General features: G+C 39.2%; 1 protein-coding gene across 1 annotated transcript in view; it reads left to right on the top strand.

The window, feature by feature from the left end:
- The window catches only part of PELI2 (pellino E3 ubiquitin protein ligase family member 2), a 52,512-nt gene that overhangs the window by 20,076 nt on the left and 8,190 nt on the right, over positions 1 to 24,246 (top strand). The window contains exons 3-5 of the mRNA XM_026849199.1: positions 15,658 to 15,759; positions 22,509 to 22,706; positions 23,366 to 23,554. Coding sequence (XP_026705000.1) covers positions 15,658 to 15,759; positions 22,509 to 22,706; positions 23,366 to 23,554 — 489 coding nt within the window. The remainder of the gene's footprint in view (positions 1 to 15,657; positions 15,760 to 22,508; positions 22,707 to 23,365; positions 23,555 to 24,246) is intronic.

The raw sequence follows: 24,246 nt of genomic DNA on the forward strand, positions 1-24,246 counted from the left end.
AATAATAATGCAGGTTGATGCTGTATGATAGATTAATGTAGTTGAAAAAAACCCTTTTAGTTTGTGAAATGTTTTATACTTACTGCCTTACTCACTAGACTTTCTGTTAATGAATGAATGCCATTATCCCAGAGATTTACTAAAGCACGGGGGAGTCCATACAAAAATTAATGTTTTGATAGGATAAGACGTGGTGAAACAGTAAGTTGTCTGAAGTCATGCTGCAGGTGGGGAGTGTGTTCAGTTAGAGAGAAACTCAAACCCCTCCTTACGTGTTTATAGAAGAAGTGAATATAGATATAACTCCCCCAGTTTTTATACTGAGCATGATCTTGGTGGGTGATGAGCAGCTGCATTGTGCATCACTTGTCTGTGTTGGGTTTTATTTCTCTCTGTTTTCTTCTTTTTCATTACTATTATGTTTATTATTATTACACTTGAATTATTAAACTGTTCTTATCTCAACCCATGTGTGCTTTTTCTCCTCCCTCCCTGATTCTCCTCCCCATCCCACTGGAGGTGAGGGGAGTGAGTGAGTGGCTGCATGGTGCTTAGTTGCCAGTTGGGTTTAAACCACGACAGTCTCTTTTTTGGCATCTGAACAGGGGTTCCTCTCCAGGTTTCTGAAAGTAATTCTTTAAATAAAGCTAATTATTTGTTTACAATCTGTACATAAAAAGAATTTTTGTGTTGGTATTGCACTCGGTGTGGTCTGTGTTTCTCCAACAATACTATGTTATTACGTTCTTGTTTTTAAGGATTAGTGAATCTGTACTAGCTTGTTGGGTGGTTGTTATGAAAACTGATAAGCTTTTTTCAGTTTTAATTATATTAAATATGAATTTTAATACATTCTTCAGTTGTATTGACTTTGAAGAGATTATCTTTTTCTTTGGATTTCCATCATATTTTCTTTAAAAATATGCAAGTTCTTAATTATTTTTTATCTGACATTTGATCTGGATTGCCAGTTTCATCTGTTGTCATGAATTAGTCTTCCTGCTGTTTTTTGTAGACTTCCAGTTCATACTTTGTGAAAGAATCAATTAGTTTCAGTGCAGATTCCCACATCAGCTATTCTTAAATTACTTTTTTAGCTTAGTAGTCGTGGCTGATCAGTTTTTTTCAATTTGATTCTCAAGATCACTGCTGTTTACTAAAAAAAAAAGCTATTAATGGGGTTTTTTCTACTGCTGCCTGCATTAGATAATCTGATCATTTATTTGTAGATAGCGTTTGCTCCTAGGAGTCCCTATGGCTTCTTCCTGATTCACCCATACACCTTTGACCTGACTTGCCATTTGTACGTTCAGTGTCCTGAAGATTCCTTTGGATACCATCCAGATATGTCGAAAGTGTAATGGAATTTGACAACATTTGACCCAAACCCATGTGATTTTGATGTTTTAAATTATATCACATTTTCTATATACAGTATATGGAACTTATATACACTAGCTGTATTTTTCAAATCACGCAACAACTATCAGATACTTGGTCAATCAAAGGGCAGGTAAGTCTGGAGGTGAAGGTGGGTGCAGAAAAAAGGGCAGTGCAAATGATTTAAACAATTCTGGGAATGCTTTTATGCGGCAGCTCTATGGAAAGCGTAATGGGGCTTTTTGGCGGGGAGCTTGCAGAAAGGAATCTTTTATTTGTATCTGCAGCATAATTTTTTTATTCTGGAGTTGTCAGAGCTCAGAAACTTTGAATGTTGCTCTGTAATACACAGCAGTTAACATGTATTCATTTCATGTGCCAAGTAAGTTTAAAAACTTGTGTAATGTGAATAGTCAACAGATTTAAGCTTCAGACCCAGTTGTGTGGACAGAAGAGGTTGCCCTTTAAACTGCTTAGGTTGTCAGAGGTGCATTAAACAGTGGGTATCTGCTAGCTCAGCTCTTGGGTCCAGACGGGTTCCGGACCTTGTGCACAAGCTGTTCCCTTGGCAAGAGGTGTGGATATGTGCTCCAGAGAGTGGGTGAGTAAGCAGGAATCTTCAGCTCTATGCAAAATGTGTAGGTGTCTATACCAACGCTCTTTAACTGACAGTCTTCAACCCGTGTGCTGCCTGCAAGGGAAAACAATGACTGTCTTGTCAGCAGTCAAAACCATTCAACTTGGGGCAAAGTCTTTTGGAAGTTTACAGAGCTGTAACTTGAATACAGTGTAGTGTCATGCAGGGGAGTCTTGCAGGCTCCTCACACTGCCTGTGTGTTGTGCTGCAGTGTAAAAGAGGTTAAGAAATGAAATAAGGGGGTGGTGGTGGTGCTGTTGGGTTTGGTTTTTTACCCACTTCTCAGTAAACTTGTAAAATTGTGGATTGTGAAATGGTTTGACTCTGAATGTCAAATATTGCTATTAAAACTCTCAAACATATATGTAAATTTATGAATTCGTAAATGTAAGCAGTAATCTTGAACTCATTTATCATCTTTATTATGGGCAACCTAGTTATACTGAGTGCTAAATACTCTTAACTGTCACAAGACTGAGATTTGAAGCTCCACCAGGGGAAGAGTTCAACGCGGTGATGATTTTCCAACTTGTTAAAACCTGCTTTAAAAAACTGATTTAAGAAATCAAGTAATATAAGACACCAAATTAAAAACATCAGTAAATAAGTTAATACTGGGAAACATGATTAATTTTTATGTAAAAAACTTGTACCCAGGCATGCTGGGGGAAAAATAAGGTACCTGAAGTGCTTTTAGCTGTATGTAATTTCATAAGCCTTCTATATGCTCTACAGAAGTATAGGCTGCTTTACCCTCAGAAGCACTTGATATTCTATAGCCCTAATTAAAATTGTGCCTTATCTACGTTATGGGCCTGCTAAGTACATTGTGTCATTGCTTAATATTGTTTCTCAATGTTTGTTTCAGTCAATGTAAAACCCCAAATCCCATACATCACCAGGTACTAGTCTGTTTTTCATAGAAATAGTGACTTATCCCATAATTTTGCTACTGCAACTCCAGTCTTTTGCTGTACCTTTTAAAAAAAAAGTCTTTTTGACCATATGTTCAGATAACTTAAGCCTTATTACTGAAGGTACATATGGAAAAAAAAGTGTTGACACAAGACGGAGTTCTGCCTGCCTTATTTCTGAGAGTGCCTGTATGTGGATTTGGGGGAGGGAGGGGAACAGGTCCTATCAGTGGTAAAATCACATTGTACGAAGTGCATAGCTTTTGATGAGCTGTTCTCTTATCTAACGTTACATATGAATATAAAACAAGTTGCCTCTAAAGCTTTCATTAAATTTTATTAAACTGCAAAAGAGATAAGTGGTAACTTCTGGATATGAGTGCATCTAGCACAGCCTGCTAAAACCAAATTTCAGTATTATAAATTTTAAAACAAATTTTTGTGGCTTGAATTTTTAAACTGTCATGATAGATTTAAATTTTAGGGACATAAATTTTCCTTCCTCCCCTCTGTCTGAATCGGTCTTACTGAAGAATGACTGAATATTTGAATTTGAGAACACAATGAAAATAACAGGGACTGAGACCAATAGAGGAGACTAATCCTCTAATTACTTTCTCTGAACACTGGGAATTGTGCTGCGGAATATCCTTCAGTACAATCTAGAATAAGTTAAATTTATTCCATTCCAAAGCTATAGAGGGAGGGATTTTGCTGCCAACTCGGAATAGTAATGGGCTATGGTGGTCCTTATCTGATAGAAGTGGAACAGATGTGGCTACTCTGTCAAATGTCTGTCTGCAGGCTTGGATTTTCCTGGATGTTAATTGCCCTGTGCACACTCTTTCCCAGCCTGGGTTTTGAAACTTAACTAAATGATCAGGTAGATGGAGCATGCTGCTCTGGGGGACAGGGCTGAGGATGTGGCATATTTGCAGCAGTAACTGTGGACTGAACTATAAAAGGTCTGTTTGGCTCCACTATGATATCAAAGCTATTTAGTAGCAGACATGACCCATATTTCAGCTTAAGTGCTCTCAGACAGTTCTTTTGTACTTGCTTTACTCATACTGTTAATATGGAAATTTTCTCCAGTGTGGTATTCCACGCTGAATTTAGTAAATAGACAAAGATGCTGAGGTTACATACCTTGCTTTCGGTTGAACCTCCCTGTATTGATATTGAATGTATTTAGTGAACCTCGCAGGTAGCTCAGACTGTAAAATTTTGGGAGTGGCACCCAGGGACAAAACATTCTGATAAGAGTCCTGAATTTCGTTGTTAACACTTTGTTACAGCTCAGGTGAGTGACTGAGCATGGGACGTGTACTTGTTGCTTTCTCACTGTCCTTCTCAATTTGCAAGATGGAGAGGCAGTACTAGTTATTGCATACTCCCACAGCTATGCCATCTCCTGTGTGGAAAAAATGGTCCTGTCCTCCTCCCGATAATTTAAAAAAAAAAAAAAAGTCTGGGAATCAGGGCCAGACTTGTTTCTAGTTCTGTACAGATTCAGAGGCAGCACTGGGGGTGTGTGTGTGTGTGTGCTTACAGTCAGTTATATTTTGAAATGAGCTTGGCAACTGCACATAGAGTGAAGAAAGCTTCTTGCTTCCCACTTGTTAGCAAGTTGACTTTTCAACTCCTGTGCTTCAGTATAAATCAGGATTGCATTTTGACTGCTGTTTAGTGTGTTATCTTGCTGACTTAAATCATTTAAGTAGCTCAGTTAAACAGTTCAGAGTATGTATGTATATTTTTAAATGTACTAAGTTGTGTATAAGGAATGTAAGTTCTGCACTTTACCCAGGAGGATGTTTGGTGATATGTATAAATGATAACTGGAAAGATTAGAAATACTTTTGTTTACTGTAGACTCAAAGGATTCCAAAATACCCAAAAGTGATAATTTCCCACGTGAGATACATGCTGTTAAACTTGCATGCTCTTTCTTCTAGTTGAGTATTAGTGTTCTCTGAGCCTGCTGGTCAGATCTATCCCCTTCATCCCTATACAGGAGACAGATCCTACAAATGCACCCTTCTGTGCCTTCTGCCCCCAAACTCTCACAGGAAGGATGCTCTGTTTGAAAGTTAGGCTTAACTTGCTTTTCCCAAGAGCTACTGTCATTAATGCTTGTCCAATTTAGTTCAAATTGTTCAAATACCAGTTGAACAATTCTGCAAAAATATTTTTATTTGTAATCTCTATGAAGGAAAATGCTACAAAGTCCAGTTTGTTGTGATGACTTGTTGCAATTTCTGTAGGAGTCTCAGACCAATAGAGAAGAATCTGATTGCTTTTAGGTTTGTTCTCTTGAAAAGTGCTTTCTATCGGGACAATAGCTATAGTGTGAAGTTGAGAAAACACCTTCTGTCCCTTGTTGGGCTTTATAAAATGTAACTGCTTTCTGTAAGCACTAAATGGCTTTTTGGCAAAAGGCAGTTCACATTTTTGTATTTTTTTCCTCTTGAGAAATTTTTGTGCAGCTGCTTAACAGGTCTCTTAAAGTAACTGTCTACAGAGTCTTTGGCTGTCTTAATGTAAAATTGATTTGTGTCAGATTGAATTTATGGTTTCTGGAAGCTACAGAATGATATGCAGCTTCTCATACTGTTATTATGTGCTCTCCTTTGGCAGGCAGGCTGAGATTGGTGCTCATGGGTGCTTCGATTCACAGAAGCATTCACTGTGGTGCGCCCAGTGTACAAATCCTTCAGTCTGTGTATTGATAGAAGCCCTTGAGGGGACTTTATCGCTGTAGTTTTTTGTCTAGTTTTTAGTTAAGGATTCTAATTTGTGGCTATTTTGTGTGCTTGGCATATCCAAATACGTAAGTGTAGCCAGGCATCTGCTGCTTTTGTTCCTGATGTATATAAATGAATTGTAGACTGTTGGCACCAGAATATTCAGCTACAAATACTGTTGCATCCTTCTCTAATTACTGATATTTTTGTGGGTGTATCAAGAGTTTTGGGGGGTGTGTTCCAGCTGCAGTGGCAAAATCATGTTTATGCCTTTATGTTTAAATTAATAGGCTTGCAGTCTTCCAGAAGAAATGCTACCCTTAGTGAACTTAAGGCCAGGAGTTTTGGGGTCAGAAGTTTTGCTTTCAAAAGGTCACACATCAGGGAAGGTCTTACAATATGTGATCTTAGTATAGTAAACATGTTCAACACAGCTCTCGGTATAGTAGACTTTTTTCCAGTCAGCCACTTAGTCTTTCTCCTTCAAGTGGCTGTAGCTGAAGTCTCTTATGCAAAATCTTTTTTAATAGACTGCTAGTCTCTTCAGATTCTCTTGCTTTTAGACAAGAAGGTTTCTTAGGCTGCTTTACTATGGATGCAAGGAGAACAAACTCTATTATATGAAGGTAGTAAGCCTTAGTACCACCAAAGTCCTAGCAGCAGGATCAGGAACAGTAGTTCGCAGCAGAACTCAGCTGCTTATATTATTTTCTTCCCTGATTTTTGCAGATAGAGGACCTTAAATGCTCAGTAGATTGTAAGAGGTCTTGTTCCAAAGCAGTGTCCTGGCAGGAATACGTTCAACTTTTTGGTCCTACTTCTCTGGGCTCTTCTGCTTCCTTTTCACAAATGTCAGTAAAATACTCTGCAAAACCACTTTGCAAATTGATGCCTATATGCGTTTTTCCTTTAGATAGTGATAGGACTGCATGGTGGGTTGAAGCTGAAACGGGAACAGATGTGTCTTCCAAAAAGTATTTTAATCATTAGGTTGTAATATGTTTTGACAGATGTGGAAATCTAAGCTGTAAAATAGTGAGTGGATCTCTATGTACTCTGTAGTGATCAGTTGAGATAACGAAAACAGAATAATACCTGGTGGAGTAAAAGAGAAGTTGTCATGTGACAGCTGCTTTTTTTTTAAGTATGAATAAATTATTGTTGTCTACCAATATGTGAACTGCAAAATTTAGAGGAATATGCACATACTTAGTCTGAAACAATTGTTCAAAAACTAGTTAAGGTCATATATCAAACAGATGAAATTCAGTACTGGACAGTGATAAACATGTCTCCTGGGTTTCCAAAGCAGGCAAAATGTGTCCTGAACACAGGACCACAGCAGGGAACTCTGGAGCAGTTGCAATAGAAAGTGTAGCAGCCATGTGCAGGCAGTAATTTGCCCAGAGGAGCATTCTGGAGTTTGAGGTAAATGACTGATGCTGTGGGTAGTTGATGGATCTGACACTGCTGCAGCTTTGTATTACACCTCTAAGCTGTCTAGCTCCAGTCTGCTTGGGGGAGGAAATTCAGCAAGCTGACTAGAGGAAAACTACAGACTTGATTTTAAAGATGGCTGGAAGATCACTTGCAATGTAATGTTGCTGAGCACAGATGGAAGAAAATGGAAGCAGAAGAGAAAGTTGTTAAGATTTAGAAAAGCTAAAAGGTGAGATTGGGAGGAAAATGATTCACAGGTTGGTTATGTAAAAAGTGTTGATTCTCCAAAAGTTTGTGATTTACGAAACACTTCCTGAGGCACTGTATCATCTAGCCATGCCTGTTAGTATAAACTGGCCCCCATTTCACGCTGCTTTTAATACTTTGAATTATTAAATGGAACAACTTGGGTTGCTTTACCAGAGCTGGCCAGGAATCCTAGGTATGAGCTAGGACTTGTGTCTAATAAGTGTCTGCAACAATGATGGTTTTGGCCACCTAACTTTAATCTGTGCAATTTAGTCAACACCCACTATGCATTTTGAAGATGTGTTTTGAATACTCACTTCTGTCTGAGTAGCAGCCTACTCTACATTATTCCTTGGAATAACAGAGTGCAGTCAAGTGTCTGTCAGCCCTGACCTAGCTTTACAGTAACTGATCCAGAAATACTTTGACATTATTGCCTCCTGACTTGTTTCAGTACCCAAAGTAGAGAATTCTGTGAATGGCATATGTTGGTGCCTCCTCTGGAGAAAGGGTGGCATGCTCTGTTTTGGCTTCTTGTCTAAAATTGCACACCAACACAACTTCAGCAAATTGAGAAAATCATTTAACATCTGCCTATTGAGTTGATAAATGGCAAATTGCTTGAGTAGCAGTGCACAACCTGGTGTGTGCACTTGTGGCAGATGGCTTTGTCTGCAAAAGGAAAATGTGGTGTCCCTTCTGCCCCCTCCCCCTTAAATCTCCATGCTCAGCATGGAAGGGTACATAAGGACAAACTTGTGAATGCTTTGAAAGCCATAAAAGCTTGAAGTGTAAATAAACTAACTAGACCATTTACTGAAATTGTTTCTGCATAGGCAATGGGCCCATGTACCATGAGGTTGGGGGGAGGAGTGATCTGTAGTTAGCAGATTGAAGAGGGGTGGCCTCCAAATTCCATGCATCAACTAGATTATGAGGACTGGGATTGCAGACAGTGCCTCACATACATAGTTTTAAACTGTTTCTTTAATTGTCAAGTATCTGTTGACCCATTGTTACATGTATGTTTTTCACTTTTCCCCTAATCTATCTGTTAGTGCTTGCATCATTTAACAAATTTAACAAAACTTTTGGAGACCAACACAGAATTAACAATAGTTTTACAATTAATTGGTGTCTTTCAGGAGGCAAGCATTGCTCTATTCAGTTCACCATGTACTGAAGCAAAAGAAACAGTTTGCCAGTAGGTAGTTGCAATGTCAGTATATGTATTAAAATTTTTTGTTGAATTGCTCACTAGGTGCTGTGTACAGAGTTCAATTTCTTTATGGTGGCATATTCTTTTACATGCATTTACTGACTCTTGGTCTTTTTTGACCATTTCCTAACACTCAGTTGTCAAGACAATATTGACAGCTAAAATATTGAGAGAGACAAGGTCTTAGCATTGGGATTCAAAAAATGTGGGCATAGATGTTGTTGCAGTTCCAGTGTAGACACTTGTTTATAAGGAGAGGAAGGAAGAACACTGAAGGACGGGCTTGTGCGGAGCTGTGCAGGAAGCAGATGCAGACTTTTTGAACAGCTGGGCCTCTGATCCTGGTTGGTACAGTCATTTCAGCCCCTGCTGTAGGTACGTGAAGCCTGTAAGGTTCCCATCATAATGTCTCTTGTTTTCTTTACAAAAGGCTAGAGGAAGATTGTATATAATAGCTTTATCAGTCAGTGTAAATTTTCAGTGTTACTGAAATCTAGTGTTACAGAAGCAGTGATTTTGGTCAGTTACTGTTGGGTTTAAGTTGAGACGAGTAAAATTGTAAACAGTCTTTAGTTAATGTTTTAAGAATTGACATTTGTTGTAATCTGCTGGGAAACTTCCTAAGTAGACTCACTTTTCTGATGTGGTCAAAATATCAATGTGTCATGATCATGAGCTTTTGGTGTGTTTTCTTATGGTAACCTAATGTCTGCTGGCTCTGGCAGTCAGTCTGTCCAGAAACTCAGTGGAAATGTGATGTGTTCTTTGCTTTAAAAGGACTTCTTCCTTGCTAGCTAGAGCTTCCTTTTAAGTTGCAAGATCTTTTGTCTGAGGACCCTGAGTGTTTCTTGTGTTCTCTTTTATAAAAGAAATTGAAGGCCAGCAGCCAAGTAAGAAAGCATTTAACTCATGAAGGCACTGCTGTCATTAATTTTAAACACGTCAGCATGGTGTCGGTCAGCTTGACTACCAACAAAGAAAACTAAAGTGTTCCCATAAATCACTTTATTGTCCTAATCCTACCTAATTAACTAAACTAAAACTCCTATTCTAATGGAACAGCCCTTCCTGCAAGACATCTGCCTCTTTCCTTAATGGATTTTAGCCTTCACTTCTGCTATAGTGCAGAAGCATTGGTAACCATAATAATAAGTCCCTCCTGTGATCTTAGGGGAGCTAGCTAGGCACAAGTGAACTGTGAAGTTTAAATTTCCAAATGTAAAGGGTTTGGGTTTTTTTTCCTTGGAAAAACAGACCAGAAGAAAGCAGCAAAGTCTCCATTTCTAGAAGTGGATTAGACCTCTTCCCTGCGAGTTTGTAGGCAGCAGCCTAAGGGCTGTGTGAGTTTTGGGATCTGCTTCTCTAGTTCATTGACACACTCCTTACCCAGAGGTTTTGACCCAATAGTGTGAAGTTAATGCAGTCGTGCCGTGAGCTCCTGACCTATTCTTGCACTCTTGGGCTGAAGATGAATAAAGGAAATGAGCAACTTTATCAGTGTCAGTATGCAGGAGAGCTGTCACACACCAGAAGATGCTCCTATATAAGGAACATCTGGCTGAGTATAGATGTAAAGTCTGCATAGTATATAAATGTAGAATCTCTTACTAAAACAATTAGTGTAAATTTGAGGGAAGAAAAAGACCTCCAAAACACATGTACATTGCAGGCCTTTCTTCAGATTTGATCATTAAGCCAGGACGTTTGCTATATCCTTATGACTGTTGATCGAAACAATGGCATGCTTATTACAGAAGACAAATTTTAAAATATGTACTAGTTCATAACTGTGCAAAAGATGGACTTTCAGAGTTCTTGAAGTGTACCCCATAAAAAAGGAGTGCAAGGAAAATGTAGGTTTTCTTGTTGCACTTGGAGAAATCCAGCACTGGTATAGTTAACCTCTTGAAAAATAATTCTATCTTGGGTCAAATTATTTTACAGGCTTTTTGTATGCTCTTGCAGAAGGGTTGGTCTGCTGCCACTTTTCTTCCTTGTAGCTTGCCGGTCGATAAGGGCATTTCTGGAGATGTGTTTGACACTAATCTGTCATTGTGCCATAGGAACCAGTTCAGGTTTTTCAGATGTACTGACCTTTCTGCTCATTCCCAGGACAGCAGCCACCCATGCTGCCTGCGGTGCACGCCCCTGGCTAACTCTGTATGTTTGCAAATCCGATGGTGTGTGTCACTGCCAGTCAGTTGGGCCTGCATCCCATCTGCTGAGGAGTTGGGTTTTTTTAGTTTTGTGTTCCCTCCTTTTTCTGAAAAAAAAAAAAAAAAAAAAAGCAGGGTCCTAAGAAGTACTGTTTTTTAAATGAAACCTTTGTGTATTCTTATTCCCCTTACCTACAAGGTGTGTTTATATGTGAGGTGAGGGAATTGCACTTTCTCACTTCTTGAAATGGTGGTAAAGCTCACAGCAGCTATCTTTCCAGGGGAATGAGTGGAGAGCAAAGAATTCAGGTGGGCTGGGATGTTCCAGGGGCTGGCTGAGTTGCAGTGTTGCTGCTGGGAAAGCAGTCTCTGTTTGATCTTAGTTCCACTGAGACCTGACAGATTTGTAAGCCGTAGCCTTTAGCTGCTGCTTTGATTGTGAGTGCAGAGTGCTGGAATGAGGTTTTGTTCTCAAAACTGAGAGAAGGGAGTAAAGAATGAAAAGTGTGTGTAAGGAGGCAGGGGAAAAAACAAGGCCAAGTGTAATTCCAGCCAGCAGGAAGGATATAACTGAAAACTTGAGGAGCTACTAGCAAAGTTTTATTAAAAAAAAAAAAAAAAAAAGTTGTTTAGGTCACGTTAGTGTGGGGGCAAGATAGTGGGGCTTCTCAGATACAGCTTTTTGCAGCCTCTGATAACAAACAGCGGTTTTGATGACCTTAAATCCCTGGAATGCTAATCTCAAGGCGGGTGGGAGTGCCACGCAGTGGGGGTAGCAGTGGCATTTGCTTTGAGCGATGGGAAGGAGGGGAGCTTTCCTGTTCAGGTAAAGTGGCTCGACATATAGTGAGGCTTGGAGCTGCTGCACGCCGTCCTCCAAGGTGGAAGCCCTGTGGAGGTGGATGGATTACTGTTGCTAATGCAGGCTCTGTGTTGTAAAGGTGCTGGGGAGATCTGACCCTTCATGCCAAGTGAAATATGGCACTTCAGGTATCCCTTGTTGCTTGCATTTGGACTTTTTAAAGTCCCTCAGCCCCAGCGTGGACATAGTCACTAGCAGTGGAATTATTCTGGAAGATCTCTTGCTGTTGTTATTTGTTCCTTCTATTCCTCCCCAGGGATTTTGTCAGTCTCCACTTTGCTATCAGTTTCCTCCAAAGGGAATTACTGGAATTTGGCAGTTTGAGGTGGTTAACCATGTAAACCAAACTGTAGTGTAGGCAGCTGAATTAATGTAGCCTGTATCTCCCCACCAGCATTCCTGCTGGGTAAGAGGTGGCATATGCCATGGCCAGTCTGGAGTCAGCCACGTGGTTTCCCATTTGTTTGGCAGACTCAGGCTATGTACATTAGCAAAGTTTTTCCAGCATTTATTTCTGTTGGGAACTAATTTAGTTTGCTTTTTTTTTCTGTGCTCAATTGATGATTTTCTTTAAACTTTTAAGCACCTAAAAGATAGGAGAAAACTGCTCTCAAATTAAGTTGATGTTGACCCCCACACTCAAAATTTTGGTGGACGTTGAGTACAAGCTTTGGAAATACACACTACTGCTCAGGTGGATTTTGGCAGCCTTGGGGTGGAGGTGAGGAGATACAGGTAAGGTTTCGTGCCCAGTTTTTGTTCTTTCATGTTTTTAGTTCCTGCCTGGAAGGTGGAAGTGGTGGTGTCCAGCCTGAAATTCTGAAGTCATCTGCTAGAAGCTGTGATGCTGGGTGTTTCTCACAACATCAATCACCACAGCAGTGCAATTCTGTGACAACATCAGGGTTTTCTGGGGAAAGGAAATCCTCCTGGCAGAAACAAGTCTAGAAATTTGAATGCTAAAAGCAGTAAAAAAAGCAACGTCGCTATTTTGGTTGCTACAAACCAATTTTAAGGGGGTTGGGGCAATCAATCTCCAGACTTTTTTTGGGATTTGTGGTAGTGTGCTTCTGTAGCTACTCAAGCTGTCAAAATCCTTCATGATTTTGCCTGTGGCTGCATTCCACTTACAGTACTGTTCTATTAAGATATTTACCTTTCACTTGTCATAGTCCTTGTGAATAGTTCATAGTTGTTCTCTTTTGTGTAGTTCTTGAAATACTTTTTTTTTTTTTAACTTGGAAGTGGCCAATTGCTTTGAGACCAGCAATTAAAATGCCTGTAAAATGTCTTTGAATCGAAGGAACTGTTGTTGATGAGTAGACTGTGAAAGCGTGCAAGTTGAAACATTTCTTATAACGTTCTTAGTTTTTTGAAAAACAATTACACAATTCCAGGAAATGAAATGCAGCATTTCACACTGAAAATAACTGTTTAAAGAGTGGAAGACAAAGAGGAAAGGAAATAAGATGAGGAAGAAAAGTTGGGAGGGGAAAGGAACACACACAGAAAAGAAAGACTATGTCCTATCCTAACATTTCAGAGGAAATACTGACCCTGGTCATACTAATAGAAATTATTAACAAGTACTGTAGGTGTAGGACACGACTTCACGAAGTAATTCAGGAAGTGCTTACATTTCCCGCCTTGATTTTTCTATTAGACCTTAAAACGTTCAGTTTTGGGTCTCAAAGTTTCCATTTGATCCAATATCTTGTCTGACAAGAGCATAAGCTTAGGGCACGCATCTCTGCCTGGGAATTTTCCGGGTTGCTGGTGGTCAGTGCTGTGCAGACCGGCTGGAGCTGAAGTCAGGACCAACAGTTGCCAATGGGCCTGTCCTCCCTTCTCTCCGCAGCTGTAGCACAGTTTTGTGGAAATGAATGAAAATTTGTGTGTGTGAAAGCTATTGCTTTTTGAATCTGATAATATGAATATAAATTGTTTACTTTTATATTATGCTTAAAATGCAAGGTGTAACAGTCTCCTGTTCATCACTTTGTTTCATTTATATTCTAGGAACATTGGAGACCTGCTCAGGGCTCCAGATCCACTTGCTAGTTGTCAAACGTGTAGAGGAAAAGCTCTTCATACACGCCACACTTCAGACCTACAGTTCAGTGTCCTATCGAGTCACAAAGTGCTAGTGACGTCCTTTGAATTGCATCTCGAGATGGTCTTTCTTCTTACAACATGCTGTGTGCCAGTGTGATGGTTATTACAAAACGCTATAAATTTTAACTAGGAAATTTAGGATCCGTGACTGCTTGATTACCAAATAATTTTACCTCACCTTTCAGCTGTTATGACTGTTGGACCAAAATCAGGGAAACAAAAGTTTCTGGTTGGACTTGGTTCTTTTTAAAAGCTTCATTGCAGAAAAAAAGTACTGGAAGGAACTGGAAAAGGCCATCTTGCCTAATCCTTTGCCTCCAGGTATTATCACCTGAGCCTAAATCTTTAGTAAGTGTTGGAGTTGCTAAGAGCTTTCAACAAGAGGCATGTTGTAAAAGTAGTGTCTAATTTGCTGCTGTAAATGCACGAGGTTTACCAGAAAAAATTCTTCAAGTATATGTTTTCAATAATTCTGTGTCAAATACTTTTGCTAACACTTGGTAGGCTTTTAGTATGCACGTAGATGTTTTTGATATCTCCAACATTCACGAAGACTTCTAATGACTTGTTTAATAATTAATCTGTAGCTTTGGGATCATTTAGGCTTTTGTGAGACAGATGAGTGGAATATATTTAGTTGCTTAGTTTAATCATCCCTATCTGTGAATTTTGTAGGTGAAGAGCAGCGTGAAGGAATGGAGCTATTGAGAAACTCTTCTAGAAAATTACCCCCCTTAGCAGAAAGCTGGAGAAAGCTTTAATTAACCTATTAATTCAATACTGAAGTGTCTGCAAAGTGTTTTCTGAGCAGTAACAGTTATTACCTTTCATAATTGTGTGCGGTTATATGGACCTTATATTTACATATATTCCCCTGTTAGCCAATAGATTTAGTTTCTCAGCTTGTTTTCCTCTGTCCTGAAGGTTTTACTAGTGCATTTACATTGTACAGCTGGTGCAATTAAGCTTTGACACCACTTAATCATTTGAAGTAAAGGTTGTTCCTTAAGCTTGAGAAGCGATCATCAGTGCCACAAAGATTTTTGTATGCTGAGGCTCAGAGGTCCTGAAAGGATCACTGGGCCCTGCCCCTCCTCACAGCTCTCTGCTGTAGCAACTATACTCATATGTTTGTTCATCAAGGAAGATTTTCTCACTGTTTCTTTCCGAGTTGGGACTGCTTCTGTGTTGAGGTGATGTTCTGTTGTCTGAAGTAGTTGCTGGACTAGTAAAAGGGTGACCTAGAGATGTACACCTGGGAAGTCTAAACAAGTACAGAATTCAATGTGAGTAGGATACAGCAGAATAACAGGAGTTGTCTTCCTCTAGTCTTGTTTTAAATACTGAAATACTACTTAGTCTTTGATGCTATATCTATAGAGATCAGCTTCCCTTGACAGGTAGTAAGTACCCTTTAATTAGAAAAAAATAGGCTGAAAGTGCTTGCTCTTCATCACAGTTTATATAAAATTGGTGGGCTCTTTCTGATATAACTAGAAGTCTACCTAACTCTAATGATATCTCTGAAATCCTGGCACTCTTAATGGGAAATCAATTGTATTGCTCACTTGCTTTAAAAACAAACAAATAAACCAAAGATCCTTAAATGCCAAGTCCTTGTTGGGGTACAAGTTCCTGTGAGGGTTAGGAACTTAATATCATTTTGGAGACAAAACCATGTGTTTGGAGTCTAAACTATGGAAATGGTAGGTATTGGGTACTTCTGAACTAGAAATGAAGTACAGCTTGGGGTTTTCCATTAAAAATAAACAACAACAACAAAAAATCCTATTGTATGTGTTTACCCAGCCTTGTAATAAAATGTTACAATACACTGCTTTTCCTGATCATAGTAAAGGTGCTTATATAGTGAAATGAATTTCATTATAATATTTTTGTGGAAGCTGTGTATAATAGACATATTTTTTCATTCAACAGGCGATCAGCTGTAAAGGTCAGCACAGTATCTCTTACACATTATCCAGAAACCAGACTGTTGTAGTGGAGTATACTCATGATAAAGACACAGACATGTTTCAGGTAAGGCTCTATGCAATACATGCATTCTTTTTTAAAAGCAACATATGGGACCACAGTTTTGCATTATATTCTTCTGGGTATTCTGCGATCGGTGGAGTTTCCATAGTTGAACCCAGTGGCATTAATATGGGAGCACTTTGCAATTTTCTATTATCTGCTCTTCTCAAACCAGCACCAGCATCTGTTAATATCCTTACTACTCTTGCTGTACTTTTTTTTTTTTTTCCCCCGCAAGGACAGTGTAGCAACTGTACAAATAGTACTAGAACAAAATGTTTGGATTCATGAATAAGCACAAGAATATACCCCCCCACCCTCCAGTTAATCAAGTAGCTGGAGTTAAAAGGAAGTGGATAGGATGGAAATGGGGAAGGAGGACGGTAAAAGCAAAGGTAGGGAGGGCAGTGGGGGAGCTGTGCACTAAAGGAGACAAACTAGGGATAGAGTAATAAAGGAAAGTGTTCCTGAAGAGTGTGTGAATGTATCAAATAGCATAGGGGACTGTGCAGAGTTTCTCTAAGCTGCCATCTATCCAGCATGTTTTCACTCTTCCCTGTATGCATTTATTTTTCTGCATCGTCTAACATTCTGGTAACCTAAGTTATTTTCTTGGGCAATGCTTATTTTTATATATAATAAGAGCAGATTTTTTGTACAAACTAAGACTTCAAGCTTGGAAAAAAACCAAACATGCATAACCTTTTCTAATCTAGACTAATCAGGTCTGCCTTGTCAGCAACCTCTGTAATTATAGCATCTTATCATAAATTATTATCCCTCCTCATTCAACCTTTCATATGTAGAAGGGTCAGCAACTGAGTGATGTTGACAGAAAAGGAAATAGCTCTGTCAAGATGTCTTTGCTTCATGTGGCTTCTGTGTTTTGCTGTATATAAAATTTTCTCAGTGTGACTTTAGAACAATTAGATCCAAATAGGGATTGACTGAAAACCAGTCTTGTTCATTTGCTGCTGCATGAAGGATCATGCAGGCACAGTGAACTGAAATAGGTTTTTCTACATTGACTAGTAAAAGAAAAACGTAACCCATCCTTTTGGATTACTGTGTGATACTTGTTTATCTCTGCAAGACGCTTGTGCCTTGAGTAGCTCCAGTGAAACTTTTTTCCTATATGTAAATTTTGAAGAGCTGTTTATGAAAGCTGGAATTTTCCCCTTCTTGTGTACACTAAAAAAATAAACAAACGGGAGTTCCAGAACAGCTGCTTTTTTGTCATATTGTATAGCCAGCTCTTTTCTTGATTGGATAATATCCTAGTGGTGGTTGCAGCTTTTGCTTGGGGGGGTGGTACTGATAAAGAATTAGATAAGTTGGGTGCTTAGCTGTCACGGATGAAACCTAGCAGCCCGGAGCTAGGAGATGCAGCATAGGCAAAGCAGTGCTCTGCAGGTTCAAGTGACCCTTGCCTAAGGCAGTAGGTTAAGGGAGCTAATTAAGGATGCTCTGGATCTAAAGTTGGGGTTTGGCTCAGTGAGGAATGGGCCGGTGAAGCATAGCGTAGCCCACCTAACAGCGTGTCTTCCCCTGCTCCCCTCTGAGATCCACCGATGCTCAGTAGAGGAGGAATTTGCACAGGGTAGTACATGGAGACAGCTTGGACGGTGCTGCCTGACCTGGAGCCCTACTACTGCACTTCCATGGCTGGCATGTCCCTGACTGCCATTTCACAAGCACAGATCGTGCTTTTTCCTTCCGGCAGCTCTCAGGTGCCTGATGAAATGTCACAAAAGCCCTGCTTTTGACCCATGTACTAATTCACCAGTGAGAGCCTGCCTATGGTTCAGGCAATTATCTGCCATACATTTGTACTTACATGACTGGTTTGGCTTGTAACAGGTCAGACTATCCCCTCTTAATAACAATAAAACTTTTTGAGCAGAATCTTGTGTTGGTATTGTCTCAGCCCTTCTGGTGCTCCCTCAAATGGCTAGTGTGTCAGGGTCAAGGCTTCGTATTGTTCAAATTCCTCTTTTCAGTGCAGTCTGTTTTCTTCTGTCTTGATGTGTGGAATGTCATGCTGTGACTTCATCTCAACTTCATCTCAAGCACTGTGTCTTGGTTCATGTTTCCACTGTCTGTGGCTGTCTTCTCAGGATTGCACTCCATGTGTTGGCCCAGAGGGACAGATAGCTGTGAGAATGGGAAAAGGAACAGTCTGGTGGACTGTAGCAGTATTTTGTTGCTTGAGTCATGCCAGACAGCAGCTGAAGAGGTTTCTGTCACTTTGATAAGCTATTAGATTTTGATTATTTTTGGTAATCTGATTGTGGGCAGTGAGAGAAAAGTGACTTGAGGTCTGTTTTGTGCAGCCCTGTGGTACATGAAGACAAATAACTTGTCTTTTGATCCGCAAAGTCTTACTGTTGATCACGCATCACTTTGATAGACAATCCTTACAGTTCGCTGGTTTCTTTCTAAATGTGTTTTTCTGGCTTTTGTAGAACACTGGCAAGGATGCAGAAGCTGAAAAGGGAAGGATAAAGCCTGGACCACAGGGTTGTCTGAAGGCTTGAGGCCCTTCCTTGGCTGCTGCTAACATGTGTTATCCTGGGCTTTGTTCTTTTTAATCTCAATCTTTCCCTCTGTGAAATGGGATAGTAGCACTGTATGACTTCTCTAAGGTAACCATAGTAAGGAATGCAAGAAGCTTTAGAATGGCTGTTGTTAGTAACACAGTAGTCAGTGGGACCTGAAATAGGGAAAAGGGATGGCAGAGGTCTTTGTTTTCTTGGTCAGGGTACCACTTCTAACCTGTGAGGACTGAATCCATTGGGTTAGAGCTGGTTGCCTGTGAAGATAAGGGGGATTCACAATTCACAGAAAAGCTGTCGCCTTTTTCCACTTTGAGAGTCTGTTGTCAGTCCTTTTCTTTGAAGAAAGATGTGAAAAGTGTTGGTAACTTGTATTCTTCAGTTTTTCTAGAAACAGGAAAATGTTGAAGATTGCAACACCCAGAATACCTTATTATTTTATGCTTTCCAAGCTTATAACCAAGAAGCAGCACAAGTAGATCCTTCTGGGAAGTGAGGCACACATAAAAAATGTGGGGAAACTATACAAGGGGCAGTTAGGAAATTCAGAAGGCATTGTAGAGCAGTGTTCAAGCTGTCTAAATACCAATTTTCTTGACGTTTTCCATAACAAAATGAAAAGATGGTATTTTCATGCATATAGCTTAGCAGCTAAGTGGTTTAAATCACCATGCACGTACTCTACCCTCCCCACAGATACACATCATTTCTTAACCATGGCGGTTAAATGCACATTCAGTGGATGCGTGATGAAATTCTGCATAGTAGTTGTCCAACCCCTTGTTCTTCTAGCTTTTTTCTGAAGGTAACATGAAGTTACTTACAAATTAGGGTAGTCTTTTAAAAGTGTTTGAATATATTACTTAAAGCACTAACCAAGAAAGTTCTTGCTTTTTGAAAGCTGGAAACAATGCAGAAATGGGTGCTCATTTCCCTGCTGACTTGTATCCTGCTCAGTCACTTGACAACCATCTGCTGGATCACTTTAACAAAACGGCTTCACAACCTCCTGCAGCAGGGCTTTGAAACTGGGAGGTGTTCAAGTGCTTTGGAACGTTGTTCTGGACATTTCATAATTCTGTTCTTTTGTCCTGCACTTGGTTTTGGGAATAGGATTGGTTTTTTTTCCACCGCGCTGCCCTTGTTCTACTGTTGGGTGTGGTTTTTCTTCCTTTTTTTTTTTTTTTTTGGTAATATAATTCTGTGGTGAAATTTGTGTACAAATGCTACTTTGTCTTAGTGACAAACAGCTCAGATTTCTTCGTGTAATAACAAACTTAACCTGTTCCATCTGGCATCTCCCAAAGTCTATATGCTGCAGTAGCTATATGCTACTAAAAATGAAGATTTTTCTTTAGTGTTTAGTAACCATTCTGTTGATGTGTCAGTTGGAGTAGAACCTGTTCCTTCATGGTTTGATTGGACGAGAATGGGTTGCTTATACCTGTTTGTACCAGTGCAGGGAACCAAAATGTGTAGCAACCTGTACCCTAAATAACTGCAAATTTATACAAGAAGCAGATAATTCAGTATGAAGCATCAATTTGTTTTTTCCTAAAGAACAACCCTTCAGAAGATGCATGGTCCAATTCTCCCTATTATCAGAGTGAAATGCTGTTAAGTCCAGGAATCTGCAAGTGTTAAATTATCTGCTGGCAGGTTGTCTGGTTTTGCCTTGTCTTGGGAGTGAGCATTTTTAATAGCATTTCTTTGATTGACAGTAGACACTAGCAAATTGATTGATTGCCTGGCTTTTACAGAGCTTTTAACAATAACCTGTAGTGTAGACAGCAGATGCTGTCTTATGCATCAATTTGAAGATTTATAGTTTGTTACTGGAAATAACTTGGTGAAATAATACATAATATGACACAATTAACAAGAAGAGTCCCAAAATATAGCTTAAAATTACTAGAAAGAAGAAAATCTTCTATGCTATAGAGGAAAATGGAAGAAAAATGAGTAATAAAGTCTGTAAAAAGTAACTTTGAATAACAGAACTCGGTCTGTAGTGACTGTGGTCTGACTGCAGCATCAAATGAGTTAAAATTGTTGGTGGGTAAATGTTGGTAGCATCAAGTTCTTCGTTTGTTCCCAAGGGACTTTTTCAGGTGATCTCAAACCCCTAATTTTGATTTGATATACGGAGCATGAGCAAACTGCCATGTCTTGAGGACCACTTAAAATAATTTCCGGTGTTGAAATGTGGCACCATAAATGAGACTGATCCTCCAGAAGGCTTTTTCAACAGAAAAAAAAACCAAAGGAAACCAACTAAGTAAAATATTTGATGTTGTATAAACATACTTGTGACACAAATGAGATACATAATTACATTGTTGCTTTAAATATTACATGTAGTTTCAGAGCTTTTAAAAATCACAAAAGCTTTGTGTATAGATGTCAATGCTTATATCCAAGCATGTTTGGATTTCACATTCACTATGATGTGAGGAAGCAAACACTTGGGTGTTTTGTCATCTTTTAAGGGAAAATAAGTCAGGTTTTCCTCTAATTGCATCTAAAAGCTTTGAGACAAAAGATCTGTTTGGGAGACTGCAACAGGCCAAAACTTGTTATGAACAAATTTATTTCATGTTCGTTATTGATTATCCTTTAAGAGACTTCACATACAGATAGAGAATAGTCAGAAGTTATGAATAAGCTTCCTGCTGCTGGTTGGTGCTGACTCTTAGCAGGAATTGAATTGGCTGGGAAATAGAAGTCTGTTAGAAATAATTCTGTAAAAGGCAGTAGAATATAGCTTTAACTTTTAGCTTCAACTTGTCAAGTTATATAAATCAGAAATGTCCCATATTAAACAGTTTCTAAGCTCTGTCTCTTGGGCATTCTAGTAGTCACTTCACTTTCTGTGAAAAATTGAAGCACATGGTTTTGATTAGGCCTTTTTCAGTATTTCCTTGACACTTTATCTGCAGCAAGCTCATCACATTTTATACTCAAGTTGAGACCTGTGATATGGAGAGAGTGACTGCATGTGTCACTTAAGACACAAATTTCGACGTGTTCAAGTTTAACACTGCAAAGTAGAACTCAAAGCAGAAGCGAAGTACAGGAGAGATCCCTGTACTGCTGAAATCAGTTCAGTTGTAACAAGGGTTAAGTATTAATATTACCACTTCTCCTTGACTCTTGAATAATGTTTCTTTACAGCAAATTTAGTTGGCAGAGATGTTAGTTAATGATGGAACCATACATGTCTTTCTATAGCTGGCTTGGAAGAGCAAGAAGCTAAGCAGAATGTAACTTCTTGGGGGACAATGAGATCATGTTTAGTGAGGAGGTTATTTTAAATAAATGTAGGTGCCTGATACTGAAGGTGATTTGATGTGAAGAATATTCTTAATTTTCTTCTGTTTGATCACAAGGTGTCTATAAAATTAATATTCTGTTCCACTCCTTGTTCTTCAACTCCACTTTCCCAATTACGCTTGAAGTTGGTGCAACACTAATTTGCATGTATAAGTATTGATGAAGTCTCACTGTATGTTTGTTGTCAGTCAGATCCCTCTGTCCATTTTATAATGAAGTTTTCTGTTCCAGATGCCTAGATGTTTCCAGCTTTAGAGTTAAAATTTATAAATGGCAAGATAGAAAAATATTCTAGTCTACTGATCAGTTTTATTTCTGCTGAAGCAAGTTTTTTAATTTCTTTAGTCATGCATGAGCATGATTAGGAATAAATATAATCATATTGTGGGTTTTACCTGCAATACTGTTACTCTTCTATTCTGGAGCTACAAATTCTGAAAACATGAAGGTGGGTAGCTTTTTGTTATGATGTATCAAAATGAATTACGGGTCTAAAAATGTTCCTTTATTTTCATGACAGATTAATTTAGCATTTTCTTAATTGACAGAGTATAGTGGTAATTTGCTATTATTGGATTATGAAATAGCAAGGTGTTAATACTTTCATATTGTTGACAATAGCAAACAATGAATTGCAGGTGTGTTGGGCAAGCATGTACATCAGTTGTAGTAAGTGAAAATTTGTCATACCATGTCAGTGAAGTATTTCTGCCTCCAAATATAAAAATCTTGCCATCCACAAATTCGGTAGACAGTCATTTAGTGATGTTATCAACATTAACATGGCAAAACTGTGTCCTTAATGCTTGATGTTTCTGTGGCTCTTACTAACTATATCATTATCTTAATTTTTTTGTTTTGTAGGTTGGGAGGTCAACAGAAAGCCCCATAGACTTTGTGGTAACAGATACCATTTCTGGAAGTCAAAATAATGATGAAACCCAGATTACGCAAAGCACCATATCCCGTTTTGCATGCAGGATTGTTTGTGACAGGAGCCCACCATACACAGCAAGGATTTTTGCAGCTGGATTTGACTCGTCTAAAAATATATTTCTTGGTGTAAGTACTACTAATAATTATGTACAAGCAAACTCTGTTTTTTATTCTGTTATTTTCAAGCCCCAAAATTTCCTTGTACTAGTTGATAACTTATGCTGTCATTAGACTTTTATTGCTAGAGTGTACCAGCTGCAGTGTTCAGTACAAACTGCAGTTTTATGTGCCTGATTTATTACCAGTATGGACTCAGAGTCATAATTGTCTTTAACAATGAAGCTCTACTTCAGTAACTGTTAGCAGATTTTCTTTAGGTTTATTTGATACATTCTTGATAGTTACTGTGAATAAGGTGCTGTTGCAGTTCTGAGTGCTGAAGACCAAGGAGCCCATCAGCTGCATTCTGGAAAAGGATGTGCCTGTTGCCACGGTATTCTGTTGTGGTTACTGACCTTTGAGGCCTTTAACTGACCTGCAGTCAGAGACACTCAGCTGAGTTAAAAATAGCGATATTTAAGATAGATTAGTAATTGAAGATGCATAAGCAAAAGATGTTACCACTCTGGCACAAGGTATTCTTGAAAATGCTTTTTTTTTTTTTTTTTGTAAATCTATGTCTAAGCACTGCTGGCTGGTGGGGAAATGTTGTATTTTAGACAATGCTACTGTGTAACACTTTAGTCCATAAACTTTTTCTTTCCTGGGGTGGTTGTCACATGCAGGAAAAAGCAGCAAAGTGGAAAAATCCTGATGGCCACATGGATGGATTGACAACGAACGGGGTGCTGGTCATGCATCCAAAAGGAGGGTTCACAGAGGAGTCTAAACCCGGAGTTTGGCGGGAAATCTCCGTCTGTGGTGATGTGTACACCCTCCGGGAAACCAGATCTGCTCAACAAAGGGGGAAACTAGTAAGTTGAAAGTAACTGGTAATTAAAACAAAGCAAGGAATACCTGTTTTCCCCTCGTTGCATGGAGGCTGTCATAAGGTGACTGTAGAATAATAGCATTGTCCCTGGGTAGCGGACACTGAAATCATCTAAGCATCTGTGTTACAGTAGAATCTGTACTGCTATTCTGTTTCCGCTTATACAGAACACGATCTCTTAAATTTTCCACTAATGTCGCTTTTCCAACTGAAATAGCAGAGTGTAAAAGCTAAATAAACTTTGCTCTTGACTCTCCATCTCTGGAATGTTCTCCTGGGACCTGGGGCCATCTGGAAGTTACTGCATTGGGGAGCTATCTTTTGTGGTACTGTAGTAACAGGAAGAGTCCACTTGCATGCAAAACAAGTTTGGATAATGCAGCTTCTGTTTGATTAACCTGCCACAAGGAAGATAACAGAAGCCCTTCTAAGTATATTCCTGGTATATCCTGTGAAGTGGAATTGGCTTTGCCTTTACCAAAAGTGAGAGACTTCAGCCTCACAGAGACCTGTTCCCATGAAAGTATGTGTCTGCTTCTCCACAGGAGATGGGAGGGAATTCCCACAGCACCCTCAGTCTTTCCCCTTCCCAAAATCTGTGGAGCCTACAAAGGAGAATCATCGCTCATTTTCCCTCTGACCCTCAAAGAAAGGTGGAAAAAAAAAAACCCAAAA

The sequence above is a fragment of the Athene cunicularia genome (genome assembly GCF_003259725.1).
Source record: "Athene cunicularia isolate RWA chromosome 5 unlocalized genomic scaffold, athCun1 chr5_part1, whole genome shotgun sequence".
Classification (NCBI taxonomy): Eukaryota; Metazoa; Chordata; class Aves; order Strigiformes; family Strigidae; genus Athene; species Athene cunicularia.